We start from the raw sequence: 20,633 nt of genomic DNA on the forward strand, positions 1-20,633 counted from the left end.
ATGATGAAATCTTATGTCAGTACCTTCCAGGCATGCCCTGTACAGAGAACTGTCCATAACACCTAAAGTAAATAGATGTTTACTAAGAAAATCGTGACCAGTCAAGACCCTGGTCACAAAGCACCGTCGGGTCGACTGCCGGAGAAGGGTTTAAAATAAATCCTTTGCAAGTAGTTTAATATTTACTGTTAATAATTCAATGATATCTTGAAACCCCTGTTCAATATCCACGACATATATTGGTTATTATTCCATTACGTTTGGTATTTGCAATGTTCAACGCGGACCATCGGGCGTCTTCAATTTTGATCGGAACTGGGAATTTCAATTACATTAGTGTACGGTACGACACGCGCCTCCCGCCGTGTATTCGAATTGTGTTGATAATTAATATTTACGTATCCGCTCAACAATACAGATTCGTTAATTTATATCTCTATTTCATATAATATAAATAAATATCTTGCACAACCTGGCGAAGCGATCATGTATAACTTCGTTCACATTATCACCTTCAATGTTTTGTGGCATAATAGTACGAATAGGACGCCGCTGCCCATCTTCTGGAAACATTCATTTTACACACAAACACACGCACGCACGCACGCATACACACGACGCACACACAAGCACACACACGCACACACACACACACACACACACATATATATATATATATATATATATATATATATATTTATATATATATATATATATAAATATAATCATCAATCATATTTAACCAATCACCTTTTGTAACTAAAGTGGTCCAACCGAAATACAATTGATTTGGAATAAGAAACTTTTTTGAGACTTCTTATATACTCTTTATCGTTACATAGATACAATACATAGCTATATACCTGTATATATGATATATGATATGCTAAAATTGGCAGTTCCAAAACAAGTACACATTAGGATATTCTAAGATAGAAAACACTGTAGTGAATACGCGTAAACTGAATGCATAAATCTTTCGTAACTCGACAAAGCTCTTAGAGATTTTAAAATACGATGTTTATGTTAAGCCAAGTTGTGAATGTTTTATTTATTTAACTACAGTTTAATATTGAACTAAGTTTCACCGAGAGAATTTTTGTTTTTATAAATTATTACAACTTATTCAAGCATTTCGTTTTTTATATTTATTTCGCGGAGTAATAATCAATGAATATTGTATACCATAACCCTGAAGGTGTAATAGATAATGTTATACTGTATGTACATATAACGTATGATATTGTCAACAGTGTACCTAACAGATGCGGGCAATATAAAACAGATGAGGACTACTCTTTACATTCATCGGACAGTAAATCAGATTTACGCCGTGTAACGCGAAGGTTAAGTTATTTTAACAACATCGCATCACAGCACAGTTAAAGTTATTTTTAGAATAATTATGTTCATATCTAAGTTTATTAAGTTGGTTTGTTGATATAGATTTAAGAATTGAACGCTGGGAAGACTACAATATGTTTTTGAATTTACATAACAACAGCATTACATTGTAAAGATTATCGAATGATTCTACACAATAACACCGCTTGTTTCTTAAAGTGATTTATATAGGAGTAACATTTTGAATAGATGTGCTTTCTTTAATAATGCTCAAAAAACATTTCTACAGATACTTTCTCTGTCATCTCAAAAAGTGGGACACTCTGCTTTGTATTTGACTAAAATGGTACAATGAAATAAAGAGTACTAGTAAATTTAAGTAATTTGATCATATCATTTTACGATTTGTGAAAAATTTGGGTTCTACAAGGGTTTTTTTTAACACATTCACTTTCTTGGAATACAAACACTTTAACAGACTGGTGGAAAACAAATAATGCTTTTAGGTCCACTATAAGCATTCACTGCAACTTAGAAAATTAAAAAAAGTAATGTCATTACAAAGCCATGATGCAATGAAAATAATTTATGAGTATATATATATATATATGAATATATATATATGTGTGTGTATATATGTATGTATATATATAATATGTAATTAAAAAATACTTTGAAATTTGGTACATACGAGTATGTCGATATTTAAGGATCGAGTACCTAAATTCAGTACATAATTCAGTACCTAAGTTCAGTTCAGTGATTTTATCTTTACCATTGCACTCTCGTACATTTAGTTACATTTAAAAAAAAATTGTATTTTAAAAAAATCATTCCGCAATCAGACATCCTGAACATAGAACCAAGTATATGTTATGAAACATTACTTAGATTAAGAAATAATAACAAAGTCTATGTGAGTTAATTAATGACACTGCGAGCGTGTAAAATAGGCAAAGTGTAGATAGCGAAAATTACTAGAATAGAAACTCCACTAGCTACGGCGTTCCTCAAGTTAAAACGTTATTATTTACAAACTTAATAATGACTTAATAAATTTTAGTTAAACTGCAAAGGACCATTAGCGTTGGTATTCCGGCTTTAATAGCTGCTTGAAAGTTGTGCCATGGAAACTAACAGTCATTTTCTCCAAATTTGTCCGGAAGATGCAGTTGTTTTAGCTACTAATTATTATAAACTACCTCGTAAAAATATGGTCGTTGAGACCTAAAAGGTTCAGAGGTAGAGATCACGATCAGAAAGATCATCGTACGACCTCCACTCATAAGGTAGACAGACGACTTTGTTAAAGGCCGTTTTCAACAGATCGGAATTTTGGGGATGCCTATCCCAGCTGTGGACATCCCATAGCAGAAATGAGAACGATGATGAACTGGATAGAAAAGTTTATATATACAAGCTACTGTAAAAGAAAACATTTCTTGTCACCAAGCGTCCGTTTACATCCGTCTTGTGCGAGTTTAAGCCTTTAAAGCCATACAGGCAAAGAGATTACTAAATCAAACTGTCTGTCTCCCTGTCCTACAACAAACGTGTCGACAAAACTAAGTTTAAAGTTAGCAGATTAAATCTTATCAAATAATTAAGTGGACATAAATAAATTAGTTACTTAGATATCTAATACTGATATATTCACCTGCATATATAAAGTGTTGTATATATTTTTATATCTCTATTATTTATCATCTTCTATTTGCATTTTCGTCAGTCCAAAGACGTCTACTTTAAGGCATAGGTCTAATCCGAAGTTATTTTAAGAAATACCACAATCGCCACGCATGACAAATAGGTTGGCGATCGCAATAGTATTATGGTAGACTGAGGAAATTGCTCCCCACCCTGTGGAAAATTATTTGTAAGTATTGGAAATTATTTATAATTGAATTATATAAGATTGTAAAATTATTTATCGGGAATCCAACCCGCAACCTAAGAACTCAAGTCTCGTTGTACTACCGCTGCACAATATATATTTCAGAAACAAATAATGTTTTGATATGTAATATTAATAAATAATAAAATTTTTTAGTGCAAGTTTGACTAAGACGCATAGACAACTGTATTAAGGTTGAAAGGCCTGGTGCAGGCGGCTTACAACATGTCCTGTTGGAAATGTTTAAGCTAGACTTATGTCCTGGAGTGAAGTTACTATGGCTGAAATGTTGAAGAATATTGCATATACATCACCACTAGTTAAAATTCTTTTCTTTACATGTCTAAAGAAAGGTTGGAAACTCGGCAGTGACTTGTGGATAGAATAATTATTGTGAGCTTCTAAATGATTTCCACACCAAAGCATCATGACAGCAAATTCGAACAAATAGCTTTTATCAGCGGATGCATTGAACCGTTTGAAACAAGTTACGGGCAGCGATTCGTGTTTTTAGATGATAAGACATACTCACTGAGCTGAATCAGTTTACACCAATACCCGGGTCTGTAATATTTCACAATTAGATTGGCCGTTTGTCTCGCCAGAACGAGTACTTCTCGGTATCTTCTAGAACGGACAGTTATGAAGTGTTACAATACTATCACATACAAATCAATAAAAGAATATGCACTACTTGCATTTGTTTCATTTATCATATACACCCTTTTTACTTATGTTCTTAATCGTTAATTCCTTATTTTTTTTTTTGTTAATATGATTTAGATAAATTATTGCTAAATGTTAATCTATTAATATTATTTTTCTATTTACATTCTTATTTTATTATCAGTTTCCTTTCCTGTTTTCGCATTAGATTATCTACTAAATCAATTATTTACATGTTCGTGTGCATGCCTTCTATTTAAAACAAATAGGTGGCATTGCCTTTCACTATTTATTAATAATTCTTATTTCTAATGCTTAATCTATACATTTTTATCTTAGTTGTGTGCGTACCATCTGTTATATAAATAGATAGCATTTGGCACACTCTTAAACCAAACTTGTCCTTCTATTACCTAATATCAATAATTTAAAAAGATAATCTATTTTTGTTCACTTCATTCTACACTTATTTCACTCTTTACGTTACTTAATATCCTAGCTATTTGAAATAGGCGCGGTCGCAGCCAGCGCTGTGGTTACAATTGACTAAATTTTTCCTACGTCATGAACAAACATAAAAATTCTGTACTATATATACCTATATATGTGTGTATGTATATTTGTGTTTTTTTTCCGAAGAGGTTTAAAAATACGTTTACGTATCATAGGGCCTAGCGGTGGTGCCCCGTAGGTAGGACTTGATCTAGGCGCCAATACCGATTAAAAACAATCCTATTTCTTCGGTATCCCTGGTCCCCACGGCATGGCCGCTAGGCATTACTTCGCGGGAGGGATTTAGCCGCAGCTTTCTCTGATAAAGTGGCTGTTCACGCCAGCTTCCTCCGCTTCTGCTCTATTTTTCGCAAATCGGTACAGTACGGTACGCGCTAGTAAGTTTCCAGGCCGAAGGTGAGGATAGCATTGTAGCTATCAGATAATTCAATACTGTTGTATTTTATCGATTTTTGTTTTTAAATTAGCATGTTGTGGTCTTCTGAATTGAAAAAATTAACGCCACTGTGTAAATTATGAAAATGTCACTTTCATCACCGTCATCATCCTCTCTTAAAGATCACAACTAGGACCGGTCTTGTACATTAATGTTTCATTGTCTGATACGATTATTGTCTAGTTAGAAAGCGAGCAATTCAGTTATTTTCAGTTTATATTCATTAAAATACATTTCACAAAAACTTTTCTCATAATAGCAGCGTTTAAGCACTTTAACAATTAAAATCCTAATTGTGAATCGTTTATAATTCTCTTAAATACTTTTTAATTGAATTAACAAAAGATTTTCACAAATCCATTGTTCTTTTGTATCGTCAATTATCTTCAAAAATGGGAAGAATGAGCCGATTGTTTACAGCTGAAGAATGACACATTTTTAGTTAAAAATGAAAAATTTTTTTCTCTCCTCTATTAAATTTCACTCCTATATATATATAATCTGTATTTTACTGGTTCAGTCCGCTTTATAGAGATAAATAAATTGATTCAGTTATATATTTGATTACATATTTAGATTAGAAACAATATTTTTTATCATATCATCATCAAGCTATAGAATATTGCTGAATATAAGCCTCTGTCATAGATTTCCAGTAAGACCGGTCAGAAGGAATGTATCCAGCATCCTCCGAGGGTCTTAAAAAGGTTGTCTGTTTACCTAGAGGAGGAGGTATTATGCTGCGCTTGCTGTTCTGTAGTTTTCACCCCAGACCTTAAGGCTTCACCATTTCATTGCCATTTTAACTTGCCAAGTAAAAAAGGACCAATATTTAGCCACTTTTGCACATGCAGTCGTCGTCGTGCAACAAAGTGCACCGCCCGCCAGCCCGCTGATAAATGCGCATGCGGAAAACAATGCGAATTACACAACTGCCACCGCTAAATCACTCAACACGTGTTTCACCCCTCCACGGGGCATCTTCAGGAGCTATATTATACTGATTAGTGCCAAACACAGAGTGAGCTCAGTGTAGGCTTTGTTCGAATGTTGATGCGCGAACAGCGCGCATCAACATTCGAATATAGTCTAACAACGTTTTGGCTTTCACAGCTTCATCGGACACAGGGCTCGCGGATCCGAAATCCGGAGCTCAATTCGTCACCGCTTTGTTATTTATATACCACCTCCTCCCCTACTACTACTCAAAATCACGTATACGTATATGATGAGTGCTTTGAGCGAGTCTACTGGTGAATTTGTAATAATGGAGAAGACGACACATTGACCTGCTTGTTAAATATAGTTCCAATACCCCCGAACCATACCCATAACTCTTTCTATTGATTATAAAATATTACATATTAATAATCAAAGTTCTGATGTAAAACAAAGTTGATTAATAGTTGATTTCAGAATTAATTATAAATTGCGGTTCGTAGAACATTATTGCTCCACGATTATTACATTATAAATACATTACATTTTAAAATGTTATGATTACAATATGTCACTAAATTTGTTTTCAAGTAAAAAGTTCCGGGTACTAGTATTTACTGTTTATAGCTCAACTAATAGAAAGATAAATAAATAACCTTCCATGAGTTTAAATATTTAGTTAAGACTTTATTTTTGTTTAGTTCCTGTTAGTGGTGTTAGAACGTAAAATTACTCATATAAAAGTGTATGGCATTAAGGCATTATATGGGAAGCAATACACCTGTGCGTTGTTTCACATTAAATATTAACGGCATAGTAGTATCTATAGCAACTTATTTATAGCAAAATAGATCTACAGTCGGTAAAGATTCTAGATGTTTCTGTTCTTCGATGAGAATTATTATAAAATTGTTGCTAAGAAACTGAGGAAATGTTGCAACAAAGGCACTACTTACCAACTAATTTTATCTTTCCAATGATCTAAGAAATACAAAAATCTTGTTGATTATTTATTTATTTTGTTACTGAAGGATCACCAACGAAGATTACGATGTCATAAAGTGTGTATAATAAAGTGACCTATTTATTATTTATATTGTGACTCTATTCCTTTACATTCGAATGTTTTGACCTCTGTCTCGTCTGATGCTAAGAGGTGACGAAGTCTACGGTGGTACATGCTTGCTATGAAGTACACTATTCACTCATGTCTTAAATTATGTTAGGTACTCGTAGTCCCGCTCCGTGGTATATCGCACTATAAATATAGTAAAACGCTTAGTGCGGATGGTAGGAATTTCAACCGTGTACTTCTATAATAACAGAAGGCTCTCTCTTGTTAAACGGTTTTATTTAGTTCGACCCGTACGGAATTTATTTGTTTATTTATTTGGGTCAAAAATAGAAATTGAAATTTAAGCACCTTCCCGTTGTCAGATTGATCTGAAATTTGGTACACACATTTAATTTAGATGACAATACAATATAATAAAATCAATAACATTATAAATCTAAGATGGCCGCCGATACAAAATGACGGATTACATATTTTTCCTTAACCCCCTCAATATGGGTATCAAATGAAAGGGCTACACTAGTAAAACACGATAAGTATGTCAAAATTTAAAATTCAAGATGGACGCCGTTCCAATAAGGCGGACTAGGTACATATTTTTCCACAACCACCACAATATGGGTATCAAAAAACCGTTTAACTTAAAAGTTTTTTTAATGTATTTATTTCTATTAGAAATCAATGCTGTTAGAATTGTGCGGCAGCTACAGCTTCTTCGGTCACAGGCCTCACGATCTAGGAGCTAAAATTACCCGAGACCACAACATACAAATTTAAATGCTACGATTAAAAATATATGTAAAAGGTTGCCAAGAGTAGAGAGACCGACCGCTTTCGCTGCAAAAGCAGAGACAGTTGCTCTTACCTCTGTTTTGCCTTTAAAGTAGGCTCCTACACCACTTCGAGAATCCATCTCAGGTCAGCCCTAAACCAAGGGATAGCCAGGTAGGTTGGCTTTACATTCACCATGAAGACGAGACTAAGGCTACTTAGGCCCTTTTAACACACTTCCGTCTTTACGAGGCTAGAAGCAGTTCAGGTAAGGTCGTTAAGAGGTTTTAGATTAGTTCAAAGCTAGACAAGTTGTAAATGCCACAAGTAAATGTCATTCATTATTTAAAAACTACTAAAACGGAGCTAAGAATGTAATTGAAAGAGAGCCCGATAAACAATGACGGAACAAAATACTTAGAATTACTTTTATCCTAATTAAAAAGAATTCTGTTTGCAAAGTAATGTATATCTTAATTTTTCATTGTCATCGTTAGTTTTCATCCCATTGCGTCATTTGAATAGATAAGGTAATCTTTTTGCTACGCATTTTTTAAACTGAAACATTCTTTCATAGTAAACAACTACTTTTTTTCAGTTACTTAAAGAATAAATTATATTTTAACGTAACAATAACGCATGTACCCATATTACGAGACTTTTAAATTTGTAGAAATTATAATATTGTTCAATTGAGTGATATTATGATAATTAATTTTAAAAAAAATATTTTGTTGATGTGTTTTGATTAAAAAAATACGTTAATGATTTCCTATCTTAACACCACATTTATTTGAGTCTTATTTTTGCTGGTCTTTTATATTTATCTATCGTGATCTAGCAGGTTTTTTTTTCTCTTGTTATAAATCTTTCATCTGCCCATACAGATCGTAAAGGATTGACGTTTTGATGATTATGTTCAAGGTTTACCGCCTGTATTACAACTTTATTCCACGCAGTGAAAATATATTTATAAAAATCGTAATAATTTAGTTAATGAATTTGAGAGCCTCTTATCACGATAGTGGAAAATGACAATTACATACGTTATCTTGCACTGGGCTAGTGTAAATATTTGTGATAGAATATGAACAAAAGAGACTACATAGCAGAATCTTCTCTATTAATCGACAAAGAAATGAAACGATCAAGACGTTGTGTTACATTATTTTTGAAATAAATTCGTTTTTAATTTTTTTTTACCAGTGTTAGAATTTGTATTGAGTTTATTTAATAATATTTAGTGAAAATGAATGATAAAAATACGAGTGGTGATGTCAAAGGTATAACTTTTGGTGATATATTTAAAAATCGAATAAAGTTATCGGATATATATCATTTTCATGTTTTAGATGAAACAAAAGATCCAATGGCCGTATTGGAAGAAGGATTAATTATTTGTAAATTCGGACGTTTTCATATTAGATTATTGTTTACAACAATGGCTGCTGTATTTGCTTCGACATTAGTCACCACAACTTCATCGTACATTTTACCTATGGCTGAATGTGATTTAAATATGAGTATAATGCATAAAGGATTACTCAATGCCATGCCATTTTTTGGTGAGTGAAAGAGAAATATTTATCTATTTATTCCTATTACTAATTAAATTGGAGCTTTTGATCATTGACAGTGGTATATCAAAAGTAGATTTGCGATCGTAAGTCTTGGGTTCGATTCTTGAAATACATTCTCGTATAATTCACATTTTGTGCATTGATTATTTAGGATTGTTACTGCTCACAAACAAGTTTCCAGATGATGGGTAGCAGCGTCCTCTGCATAATTTTGCGATTCGCTAAGATCGTCAAAATACATACTAAGCGTGGCAATTATTATATACATCCCATAGATATCTTTATGGGAGACCTATGCCTTTTGGGTGGTCATTTGCGAGCAGAAACATCGATCAATGACAACTTTTCACTCGATAAGAATGCATGAAGAGCTATATTTGAAAATTAGCATCAGAGTAAGACATCATCTATGTCATCCATAAAATTAAAAACACAGGGGAACTCAACGCGCCCTCGTCTAGAAAATGGGCTCTTCTACAAATTGAATAACGGCTTTTTTCTGCTTACTGTCATAATATTCTTTATAAGTAGTCTGTATTTGTCTGTATCTTTGTTTGTTCTGGATAATCGCTCTGTGATGGCTAAACCGATTTTGACGGAACTTATACTGGTTGGTAGCTGATATAATAAGTAGTAATTTAGGCCACTTTTATTTTACAAAAATTCGTAGTTAACAATAAAAGTATTAACTATAAGATTTGAAATTGTTTTATACTTTCTAGTTTGAATTTAAAACAATATATACTTACATTAAAAGTATGGATGGATATTTTAAGAGACACTTCAATTTTATTTAATTTTATAGATATGCGTGTAGTAAAGAGCAGTTATTTAAATAGACACTCTTATTTTATTTCTTTGTATAGACTTTTACATATTGTGTAATGGTGAACTTAATGCCTTTTAAGCTGCCTGTATGTTTACAAGAAACAATACATTTTCAGGCCAAGTTGGAGCAACGTTTTTCACAGGATTCTTAGTCGATACCTTCGGAAGAAGAATATTTCTAGTAGGTGGAAACGCGGCTTTATTTGCCTGTGCTCTTGTTGAGGGATCGAGTCAAAACTATTGGATGTTAATAGCTATTAAACTTATCGAAGGAATTGCGTAAGTATTTTTATGATGATTATATGTTATTAAATGATATATTTTGTTTTACAATTCGAAATTCAAAATATTTTCATTCAAGTAGACATTTATACTTTACTTTTGATTCGTCAATTATTTTAACATAATTTAATAAACTACCACCGGTGTGGTAAGCTGATATCCGGAGAATAGCCGGAACAATGTTTGATGAATACATTATAATATCAATCATGTAAATAAACCAACAAATCAACCTCCGAACATTTCGACACTGAAAACTTATGAATGCTACTATAATATTCATTTTATAAAATACTTTTGATCTAAAATTCAAATTTAAGAATAGGAAAGACAGATACAGCAAGTACATATAAAATATTACTATATAAAAGTTTCTATTGCCTTAAATGTTCTTATATATAATTTACTTGTTAAATTATCGATATATATTCGATGTTATCGATTACCTGTATGTTTTAATATTTTTAATGAGGGCTTTTATAAGTTTTTTTATTAATGTACATTTAGTTAAGCCAGTATTATTATAGCTAGGACTGTGTACGCTTACAAAAGGCAAGCAAATTTAAAATATTTGCAGTGTTATACAATACATACAATACATAGTTATGTTAACGTTTACATTTTGCAAAAGGCGTGTCTAACTGAAATAAATTTAAAAGGGCTGAAAGAGTTGAATCTACATATGTATAGAATCAATAAGTACGTTAGTTTATTTTTTTAATTATTTATAACTGTATGATACTCTTTATTATAAAAAATAAATATCTAGGTTAGTAGATATAACATAAATGTTGATAAGTCAGCTCATAATTTACGCTGATATATGAAATAAAATATATGGATTGCACCACACATAAAGACACGCCATATTTTTTTCTTTAATACTTATGTTTAATATTTAATACCAGTTCATACATATATTACGTAAAACAGCTAATTTTTCATCGTTCTTTATTTAAAAGAATGGTGAAACGCCTCTTGATAGATATAAGTCAACCACTGATAAATTGCGGAATATGTATGCCTTTGCGGCAATGGTGTAATGCTTCGTAATTGGTAACATGGTGAAACGAAAATAAATATGTAAAATTAGTACTTTGGAAGTGAAAGCGAAATGATAAAGGTGAAGTAAGAAATATGATGAATAAAAGAAAGATACGTGGAAGATAATGTGAAAGATAAAAGATCAAAATTAAAAAAGTCCGTTAAAAATGTATTGAGAAAATACTACCCCTGCGTACATAAGACGGGAATGTACTAGAGGTCTGAAATAACGAAGAAAAATGTAGTAACACGTTATCAAACTTTTTCTTTGTTTCTCTAACAGATTGACCTTATTCACATATCATTCATGTTTAAGATTAAATAAAGGTTTACTACGGAATATTCCAAAACTGAGTTCAGATTATTCGGCAGAAGCATTTATACATTTATGCGCAAATAAGTCGTAAAGATAGCGTATGAAACCAAGCAAAGATTTCGAAATAAATACGGCGGTTGTATTTGAAAATAAGTTAGTCGAAATGATGACATCGCGATAAAAGGCAAACTGGAACAATACCACCAACCGTGTTTTAAAATTTATGACATTACATAGTTTATCAATTTTAAAATATTTAAACTGTAATAATGTAATCTGTACATGTAATAAATATATAACATTGCACAACGGGTGTATATATCTAGTTAAAATATTTGCGTATTATATCTCTAAATCACGATCATCATTATTTCAGCCTTGAGACGTTATTTACTGGTCATAGGATTCTTCTATAGATTTCCAATAGGACTGGTAGGAAGTGGTCTGAATCTAGTCTTTTTTGGCGACCATAACAAGTTGTGAGCGAAACACCTTCGCTGCGCTTTGGTCTTTATTCCAGAACCTTAAGGTCCCAACGGTTTTCTCTCCTGCGCGCTATGTATCACTTCAACTTACCAATCCGCTAGGCTGTGTCGGGTAGGCCTTCCCCAGAGATCGCAACGATGATCAGTCTTCCCCTGCCAATGATCAGCTACTTCCCGCTACCATAGTTATGTCGACGGTCCACCTAATGGGGAGCCCACCCACGCCGCGTCTACCTCGTGGTTGCGTCTCGGGAACCCTTTGGTCTTAATACTAAGTACTAATCAAATAAACTATATTTAACTTTAAAACATACACACAAACATTGAAAATGATCACAAATTTAAACCAGTATGTCTAATTTAAAATAGAAGTCTAATTGCTGGTATCTTCGTTCATCTACAAATCTCATAAGGAAAATGTAATTCCTTTCGTAGTTGAAACATATTCATATTTTCGTCTAATCCATGATATAATTTTTCAGGATGAGTTTATCGGTCAGTGCCATCGCTTCTATGGTATCGGAGTTTGTACATAAAAACATTAGGGACAGGATATTAATGTTGTATTGTTCCTTCATGTCGCTGTCACTTATCGTGGCTGCGTTGATGTCTTGGGCAGTGCTTCCTCAACCATGGCACGTCATTATATACAGCGGCTACTTTGGTAAATATACACTAAAAAAATTTTAAAATTTTAATTGTAATAAATTTTTATTCTACCGTAATTAATTCTCTGAAAACTTATGTGATTCCGTATTTGCAAGTGCAAATGCACACGGTGAGTTAGAAATTGAAACAAAGGTGGAAAGTGGCACCATCGCCTCCCTAATGGGAGAAAAAGAAGGTTGCCACATCTTTTTTGGTAATGCCGAAAAATTATAAAAGAGGTGATAAGTAAAAGTACATCAGGAAATTATAAGGACAAGATAAGTAATTGATAATTATGATAAAGAAACTTTAAGAATAACATATAAAAAGTGTAAGTCTTGGAATAAATTTGATTATAATTATTAAAAAAACTTGAAATGTGACAATGTAAGATTATAAAAGAAATAATTAAAGATCAAAATTGAAACTACTGTGATATACCAAAAGGGTGATAAAAGAAGAGAGGCTAGGTGTAAATGGAATGTAAATAAATGTTACACAAATACATGTTACAAAAATAAATGAAAATGTGCAGAATAGTAAACGAAGAGTAATAGAGATATTGAAGAATGGAAGAGGATAGTGATAAGAAAACTGAATTTTTGTTTTGAAAAAGTCCCTGTCCTTAACATGATAGAGGGCACGAAAGGTTCTAAAACAGAGACGTAACAAAAATCTGTGAACTCGTGGAAGAATGTAAATAGAATGATTGTGTTTTTAACTAGAAGCAACGAGATAATATGTTTATTTTATATTGATAATCTTTCTATTTTGAAAGGATTTAATTAGATCTTTGTTTGACAGTCATCGATATTAACGTAACGCTGTCATGTTCTTTGTTCGAAATATAACTCTTTTGTGAAATTGCTGACACAACTCAAGTTCTATACTTTTATCTTTTGGTAATAAAAACTATGATATAGTAACATTGCTGTGTCATCATAAGAGTCGCTGCATAGGTAGAGGGCTCTGATAATTTCTTTAGTCTTACTAAACTTACTTTGGCCTCTTATAATTATGAATTTCTACTGAATGTGCTAACAAATAAAACATAATTAGTAGTGTTTCCTATTTACATCACGGACAAGCAAAGTCAACTTAGACATGATGTGTAAAGTAAAAAATCTAAGTATTTTTTTACAAAGGTTGATTTTTATTTATAAGTTGTTTAAAATTTGACTGTATGCGTTGTTTTTTTTACGTTTATTTATTGAGTTGAATTCTTAATAAATAATATCAATTCCACAGAGTTACGAATTTGGAACTTTTACTTGTATATCTGTTCTGTTTGGAGTTTAATAGCAAGTATTTTATATTGCACAATACCAGAGAGTCCAAAATATCTTTTATCACACGGACAAGAACGAGAGGCGCTAAATGTTTTATGCAAAGTGTATACAGAAAATACTGGAAACTCAAAAGATTCATTTCCTGTACGTATTAATTATTTAGTGCATTTTCTAGTCAATTACTTGTTAAACATTAAAATGTTTAGTATGTGTAGACAAATGAATTGATAATAATTTGTTAAATTTAATTTAAAAAAGCAACTGTTGAGTTTCTGGCGTTTCGTGCCGATGGTAGCTTACTAGTTTTAATATTAAAATATCAACGATTCTTAAGTGCATGTGCAAAAGCAGTGGCGATGCTATATAATTAATGCACAAATTATTAATTAAATAAGTTTGTATTCTCAGGAATTGAACCCGCAACCTACGTCCGCTGGTTTCAATGACCTTTGGCACTTCAGACGAATTCAGTTTCATCATCTCTGCACATTATGATATAAAAAAAAAATTAGTTACTTCGGCCTGAAATCATGTTTGAAATTCAATAATTAATTTTATGTGGTTCATAAAATTGTCTTTGTGTTCCAGATAAAATCTCTTGGTAAATCCAATGTCTTCAAATCTACCAAAGATATGAGCATGAAGAAGCAATTGACCCACGCTCTAATAGAAGTTAAAGATTTATTCCGAGCTCCTTTATTTAATAGACTTATGCTATTCTCAAGTTTAACGTTTGTGTGTTTATTGGCGTAAGTATTGGTTCAAATATTTTAAATATTAACGCTCACAAACAATTTTAACACAAACATGTATGAATAAAATTCAATGCCCACTGCAAGACTTAAAATAAAATTCCATAAAAGATTATAAACATAGTATTTAATATTTATTTCTCTATTAATTTTCTTATGGATTGGCTTATTATAAATTTTGGGTAATATGACTTATTGATTTGCATCGTTTCAAATTGTATTCAGACATATTATCGAAAGACAATTAGCGGAGAGGTCAGGAAAGATATATTACTATATACAACAATAACGATAATACATAGCGACAACATTTCGAGACAGTGCTTTCTTCAAAAAATTTTATAACGTTTAGGTTAGAAAAGATTCATTTTCATCCGTTATTTCAAACATTTTTTTATAAGACTGTACTTTAAAGTTGCATTTATTTAATATTATTAATAGTAAACGTAACAGATATAAGTACAAAGAGTTAAAATAACTAAAAATAATACAGGGGGTACTCAGATCAATAAAGGTGTGGGAGTCGCATATACACTGATGTGATGTCTGAATGAGTAATAGGTGTAAGATTTTGTGGGCGAGCGGAGCCGACGGGCGAACTTAGTGTGCCGAATTAGTGCAGCGGGCACATGCACGTACCGGTGACGCGGACGCAGACCTTTTGTTACTTTTGTTTCTTTTGCGCCTTTGTTCTATTGCCCGCTTTCACTCGGTCGCGCTAATAAAAATTTGTTCGTGTGTTAAATAAATTGATAAAGTGTTACAAATGTCTTTTAATAAGACACTAACTCTTTAAAGGTAAACAACAAAATTTTAAAAACACCTATAGTACAGAAATGGAGAAGAATAAGTAACGGGTAGTCAACGCGAGTGTACAATACAATGTACGAGATAGTTAATATTAAAAAAGTAAATTATTATTTATCCAAAATTGTCAAAATGGTGCTATCGTCTTATGTGTATCAAAAAGATTTTGACGTTAAAGTGATCTTTATATTGTTCAAATCAGTGTCTTGGTATAATCTCAGGTTACAATTTTCAACAGCGAAATTGTCGAACGAATAATTTATCAAAATCATCAAAGTCCTTAATTAATACATTTAAATTACAGGTACAGTGCACTGAGACTGTGGTATCCACAACTATCAACAATAATAGAGAATTATAAAAAAGATCACGGTGATACAGATAGGTTTTGTGTCATGATCAATGAATACAGATATAACTTAGACATCAATGATAATATAACAAATACTGACAATGTGACTGATGCAAAAGTTTGTATACCCGTAAGTATTATTAAGATCATACATGATATATTACAATGTAAGCAAAACTACTGCCAGTAATCTGACAAATCTGTCAATTTCATAACAGATTTGTCCCAAAAAGCTTAAACTTTGTGCAGGCTTGCAAACGTTCTCATTCTTGGAGTTGCCAGCTGTCAGTCGCGGTGGCCGGTCAATTAGTGCCGCTCCCACACGGTATTGGATGGTCGCAGTCGCGTGTAGAGGACGGAGTATTCTCTTAGCGTTTTAACATGTTTAGGTGTCGTGCCATCTTATGTAAATAACACACAATGTCAATATAAAAAGTATAAATGAGATTTAAAAGATTTTGATAATCTTGTTAGTCGCACATATATTATTGCGTTATACACATTTATCAACATTTCAGGCGGAAGACGTTTACTGCTGGACATATGTCCTCTTCATATATTTCCAATAAGATATGCTAGAAGCGATCTGCATCCATCGTCTTACGAAAATTAACAAGGTCGCCTGTCCGTCTTATGGGTGTACGTTGTATCTGCGCTTGCCGATTTCCAATCTAGAATCTTAAAGCCACCATACTTACACACATATATATATACATATGTATAATAGTACATTTCTCTCGTATCTCTATAGTATATCTATGTCGCGCCTCCGCCGTTTTTATATTTTTTTTCCGTATTTTAAATTAATTCCTAGTATTCGTCACAGAGATGAATCTCGCGATCGCATCCTGAGTCTCAACCGTATAATATATGTAAGTTCGTGTGACGTGATATTGCTACCACCGCACTTTGTACAATGTCATAAAGCTTGAGAGCCCAACAGACCTCTGTTCTGACTGACTGACTCTCTGTTACTGAGAGAATTTCACTTATATGTGTGTTTATATATACATACATATGATATTTACCGGCGTAATAATATTTGTGCATACAAATATTAATATGCTAAAGTTCAATTATATCGAATTTTGAAAACATTTTCCTGTCCTAATTTCAACCTTTACAATTTATTATTGCGTGATATTGAGGCAGTATTTCTATTAGTTTCAATATGATATATGCTTTTCTAAAAGATTTATGAACAGGTTGATCAGTATTATAGGTATAAATGCTTCAGAACGGTAATTGTAGACCTCACTTGCTAAAAATAATCAATGTTTAGGTCTATAGACGCCCCCTTTAACGCAAAGGCCGCCCATAAAGATATTTATAAAGGTATATACAATAATAGCTATGATTTTAGGCGCATTGGCCATTGCACTATGGTATGATAATAAGCAGAGAAAGCTGAACATCCTCTGAGAACTTGTTTGTGAGCAGTGGCAATCCTATATAATTACTACACATAGTGTAAATTATATAAGATCCTGGAAATAGAACACGCGACCTACGGTCACAAGTCTCAATTCTCTACCGTTGGATTACCACTGCCCAAAATACTGTACAGCTATACTCTATACACCTATCCCCCGATTTACACGGTACTTGTTTTACACGTTTTCGCTTTTACACGGTTTTCCAAATAAGTTTTTTTTTGTTTTAATAACCGATTTCATCTCTCATAATGTAAATATTTGTGCTTCAAACATCGAATCGGCACTAATAACTTCGAGTGATGAAAGTGACTTCGAACCTTCGATTCCGAAAAAAACATGTTCATTAAAAGTAACATTTATTTTTCAGCACTTAAGTGGTTCAGAGACTTACGTCAATGGTATAATTCTTGGACTTTTCTCATTATTATTCATGGGTGCTAGTGGTTACCTGGTAGATTTTCTTGGTCAGAAAATCCTGATGTTTGCACAATTACTACTATGCGCCATTTGTTCTGGATCTCTCTATTGGACGAATTCGTCAATACAGACGGCTCTTCTTATATCTGCCACTTGTGGGTTAATGCAATCCGCTTTAAGTCTGCAGCAAAATATATTGATTAGAGTTTTTCCAACCACTTTAAGGTAAGCTTAATGTTTGAAATACAGAACAATTTTATTTTTAATTGAATCTTTTGATATATTTGACTATGCGGTAGCGATATTTCGTAGCTAAAACTTCGAAAGTTATATTTTTTTTTACTTTTATTATCATATTGTTTAAGCACGTACATTTTTTTTAACTAACAAATGATTATATAAAATTTGCTATCCTTGTTTATAAACATATATGAGAAAACCATTTATGACTTTTATAAAATCAATTCGTTTATAGGTAAATAAAAATATGCTATAATTAACACTATTTCATATCGATGAGTAGATATAACAAAAATAACTATACATGTATATTTTACGACGTGTAAAAGAGACGCATCCTCTGTGCAGTAGCGTTGTGGAACAAATTCGGAAGTCACTTAAACATTTGCTTTACTAGCCACAATTTAATTTCATTTTATTGTTTACTTTACTAAACCTGAAAGCATTTTTCGTAAATACCTCTTTCAAAAAAAAAATTAAAGATATTTACAATATACTAGTGAAAATTAGTACCTTTTCTCCTTTCGACACGCTATAACTTGAAAAAGTGAAAAAAATAAAAATAAAAACTGTAAGTTAAAATCATTATAAGAGAAAACAAAATAGAAGAAACTTTAAAAACCAAACGTTGTAAAAAACGAGGAATATAGATGAGGGAAAAAAGTTATGTGTAAAAAAAAATTAGAACGGAATGAATGAAAAAATGTGAAGGATGCAAGGAAAGAGAAAAATAAATTGTGAAGAAATAAAAGTGATAAGTTAAAAAAATTATACACAAAATTGAAATAAATGTTATAACCGGAGCTTAACGTCCCTACCCCACACAAAGCAGAAGGAACGAGTGGTCCTCGATAAAGAGGACCATTATAAAATAAAACCATGAGAAATACTAAATCGATTTAATTAATTTTTTTTCTTATGTTTCGTAATGTTTCATTTTCTTTGTTTTTCAAATGTTGAATTGTATGTTGCATATTGTCACGCTGGAAAAACGTCAAATTACAGTAAAATGTTGTTTTTCTAAAAAATCTTAAAAGGTTCGAGTTGATGATTATTATCTAAGACAGGACAACATCAGTGTCAGCTAATATAATACAAGTTTGGTAGAAGCCTTTCTGAAAGCTTTTGGGACCCCTGTTAGTAAAGGCACATTCGATAACATGAAATTATAGAATATTTTATCTTTCCAGAACTTTAGCGCTTTCTGTGATACTCATGGTTGGTCGGATTGGTTCATTGCTTGGAAATATATTGTTTCCTCTTATGCTGGAGTTAGGCTGTATGGGACCCTTCTTGGCGTTATCAGTTATAACTCTTTGTAAGTAAAGTTTATTTATACTTCATTCGTTTATAATTTTTTTTTTTTGATTCTAAAACTTGCAATGTAATAAGCACTTCAAAATTGTCGTCTTTAAATTTCATTTATTAGGGAAATCACGCACCTAACGCCACCTCATTAGTGAAAATTACACACGAAGTTAAAACGCTAATTTACTATTGTTTACTTATTGGAAAGACATATAGGCTACTTCAAACTGGTTCTATTAAAAATCTATGAGCATTATTTTAGCAGTTGTTAAAATAATGAAGAAGTTTTTTCAATACCTTGAATAAAAAATAATACTTGTAGTAATCAATATCTTGAACCATGATGGAGATTTCAACATCAAGTTTTTTCGTTATTTACTTTCTATTCATTTAATATGTACTTTGTTTTTTGATAAATATTTTAATGTAAGATTACATTATTCCAGGCGTCGCTGGCTTAGTGTATTTTCTACCGGATCCAAACAAGCAAAACGATGGAGCGGGTGATAAATGAATATATAACAGTACACAAGATTTACGATTCTATTTATTTAAACAGTACAGATAGATGTCTCTGTTTCAACGAAATTCTTAATGTCTATCTTGAATTTAGATTTCCATCTGTTTGTGTACATATAGCTCTGGAAATTCGGGACGATTTTGATGAAATATTCGAAGTGTGAGAGAAATAAATTTGTTATTTTTGTTATCTTGTAATGTGAAATAAATTACCTTAATTAATAGTAAATGTTCAAACTAGAAAACTACATTTTGATAATTTTACTATCTTCTAATAATGTTGAGCTAAAAATGTCTAAAGATTCTGAACTCTAAATCAGCATAGCTTTGTATTTTTGATCTGTATAATTTTGTGAACATTTAACTATTTCATGTAATATTTTTTATAAAAATTCTAAGCCAGATTAGAAATACATACCAGATGATTAAATAAAAAGTGTATGATTTGAAACATCAAATGATTTTATAATTTTAATAGTAAAAAAATGTAAATCCGAGTTTCAATGTAAGCACAAACAGAATAAACATTGACGCAATTAAAGCCATGTAGTAGTATTGATCCCGGAACTCATTTGGCAAATCCTAATTCACCAAACAATCACGCCTCATAAATTACGTTTCGTACGTAATCAAGAATAACATCGATCATTTGAAACGAGGCTCGAAACTGAATTTTATCGTTAATAAAATTG

The 20,633-nt window shown here is 32.0% G+C and overlaps 1 protein-coding gene across 1 annotated transcript; it reads left to right on the forward strand.

The window, feature by feature from the left end:
• The first annotated feature begins 8,887 nt into the window (after positions 1–8,887).
• On the forward strand, positions 8,888–20,082 carry LOC137920453 (synaptic vesicle glycoprotein 2B-like). Its single transcript, XM_068763820.1, has 10 exons — positions 8,888–8,921; positions 8,991–9,203; positions 10,163–10,325; positions 12,656–12,837; positions 14,070–14,254; positions 14,699–14,859; positions 15,974–16,151; positions 17,825–18,099; positions 19,305–19,432; positions 19,869–20,082. The coding sequence occupies exons 1-10, from the start codon at positions 8,888–8,890 to the stop codon at positions 19,934–19,936; spliced, it is 1,587 nt and encodes a 528-aa protein (XP_068619921.1). The 3' UTR covers positions 19,937–20,082.
• The last annotated feature ends 551 nt before the right edge of the window (positions 20,083–20,633 follow it).

This window comes from Battus philenor, unplaced genomic scaffold, assembly GCF_028537555.1.
Source record: "Battus philenor isolate CCGP_79_NKW_IND1 unplaced genomic scaffold, ilBatPhil1.0.hap1 SCAF_18, whole genome shotgun sequence".
Classification (NCBI taxonomy): domain Eukaryota; kingdom Metazoa; phylum Arthropoda; class Insecta; order Lepidoptera; family Papilionidae; genus Battus; species Battus philenor.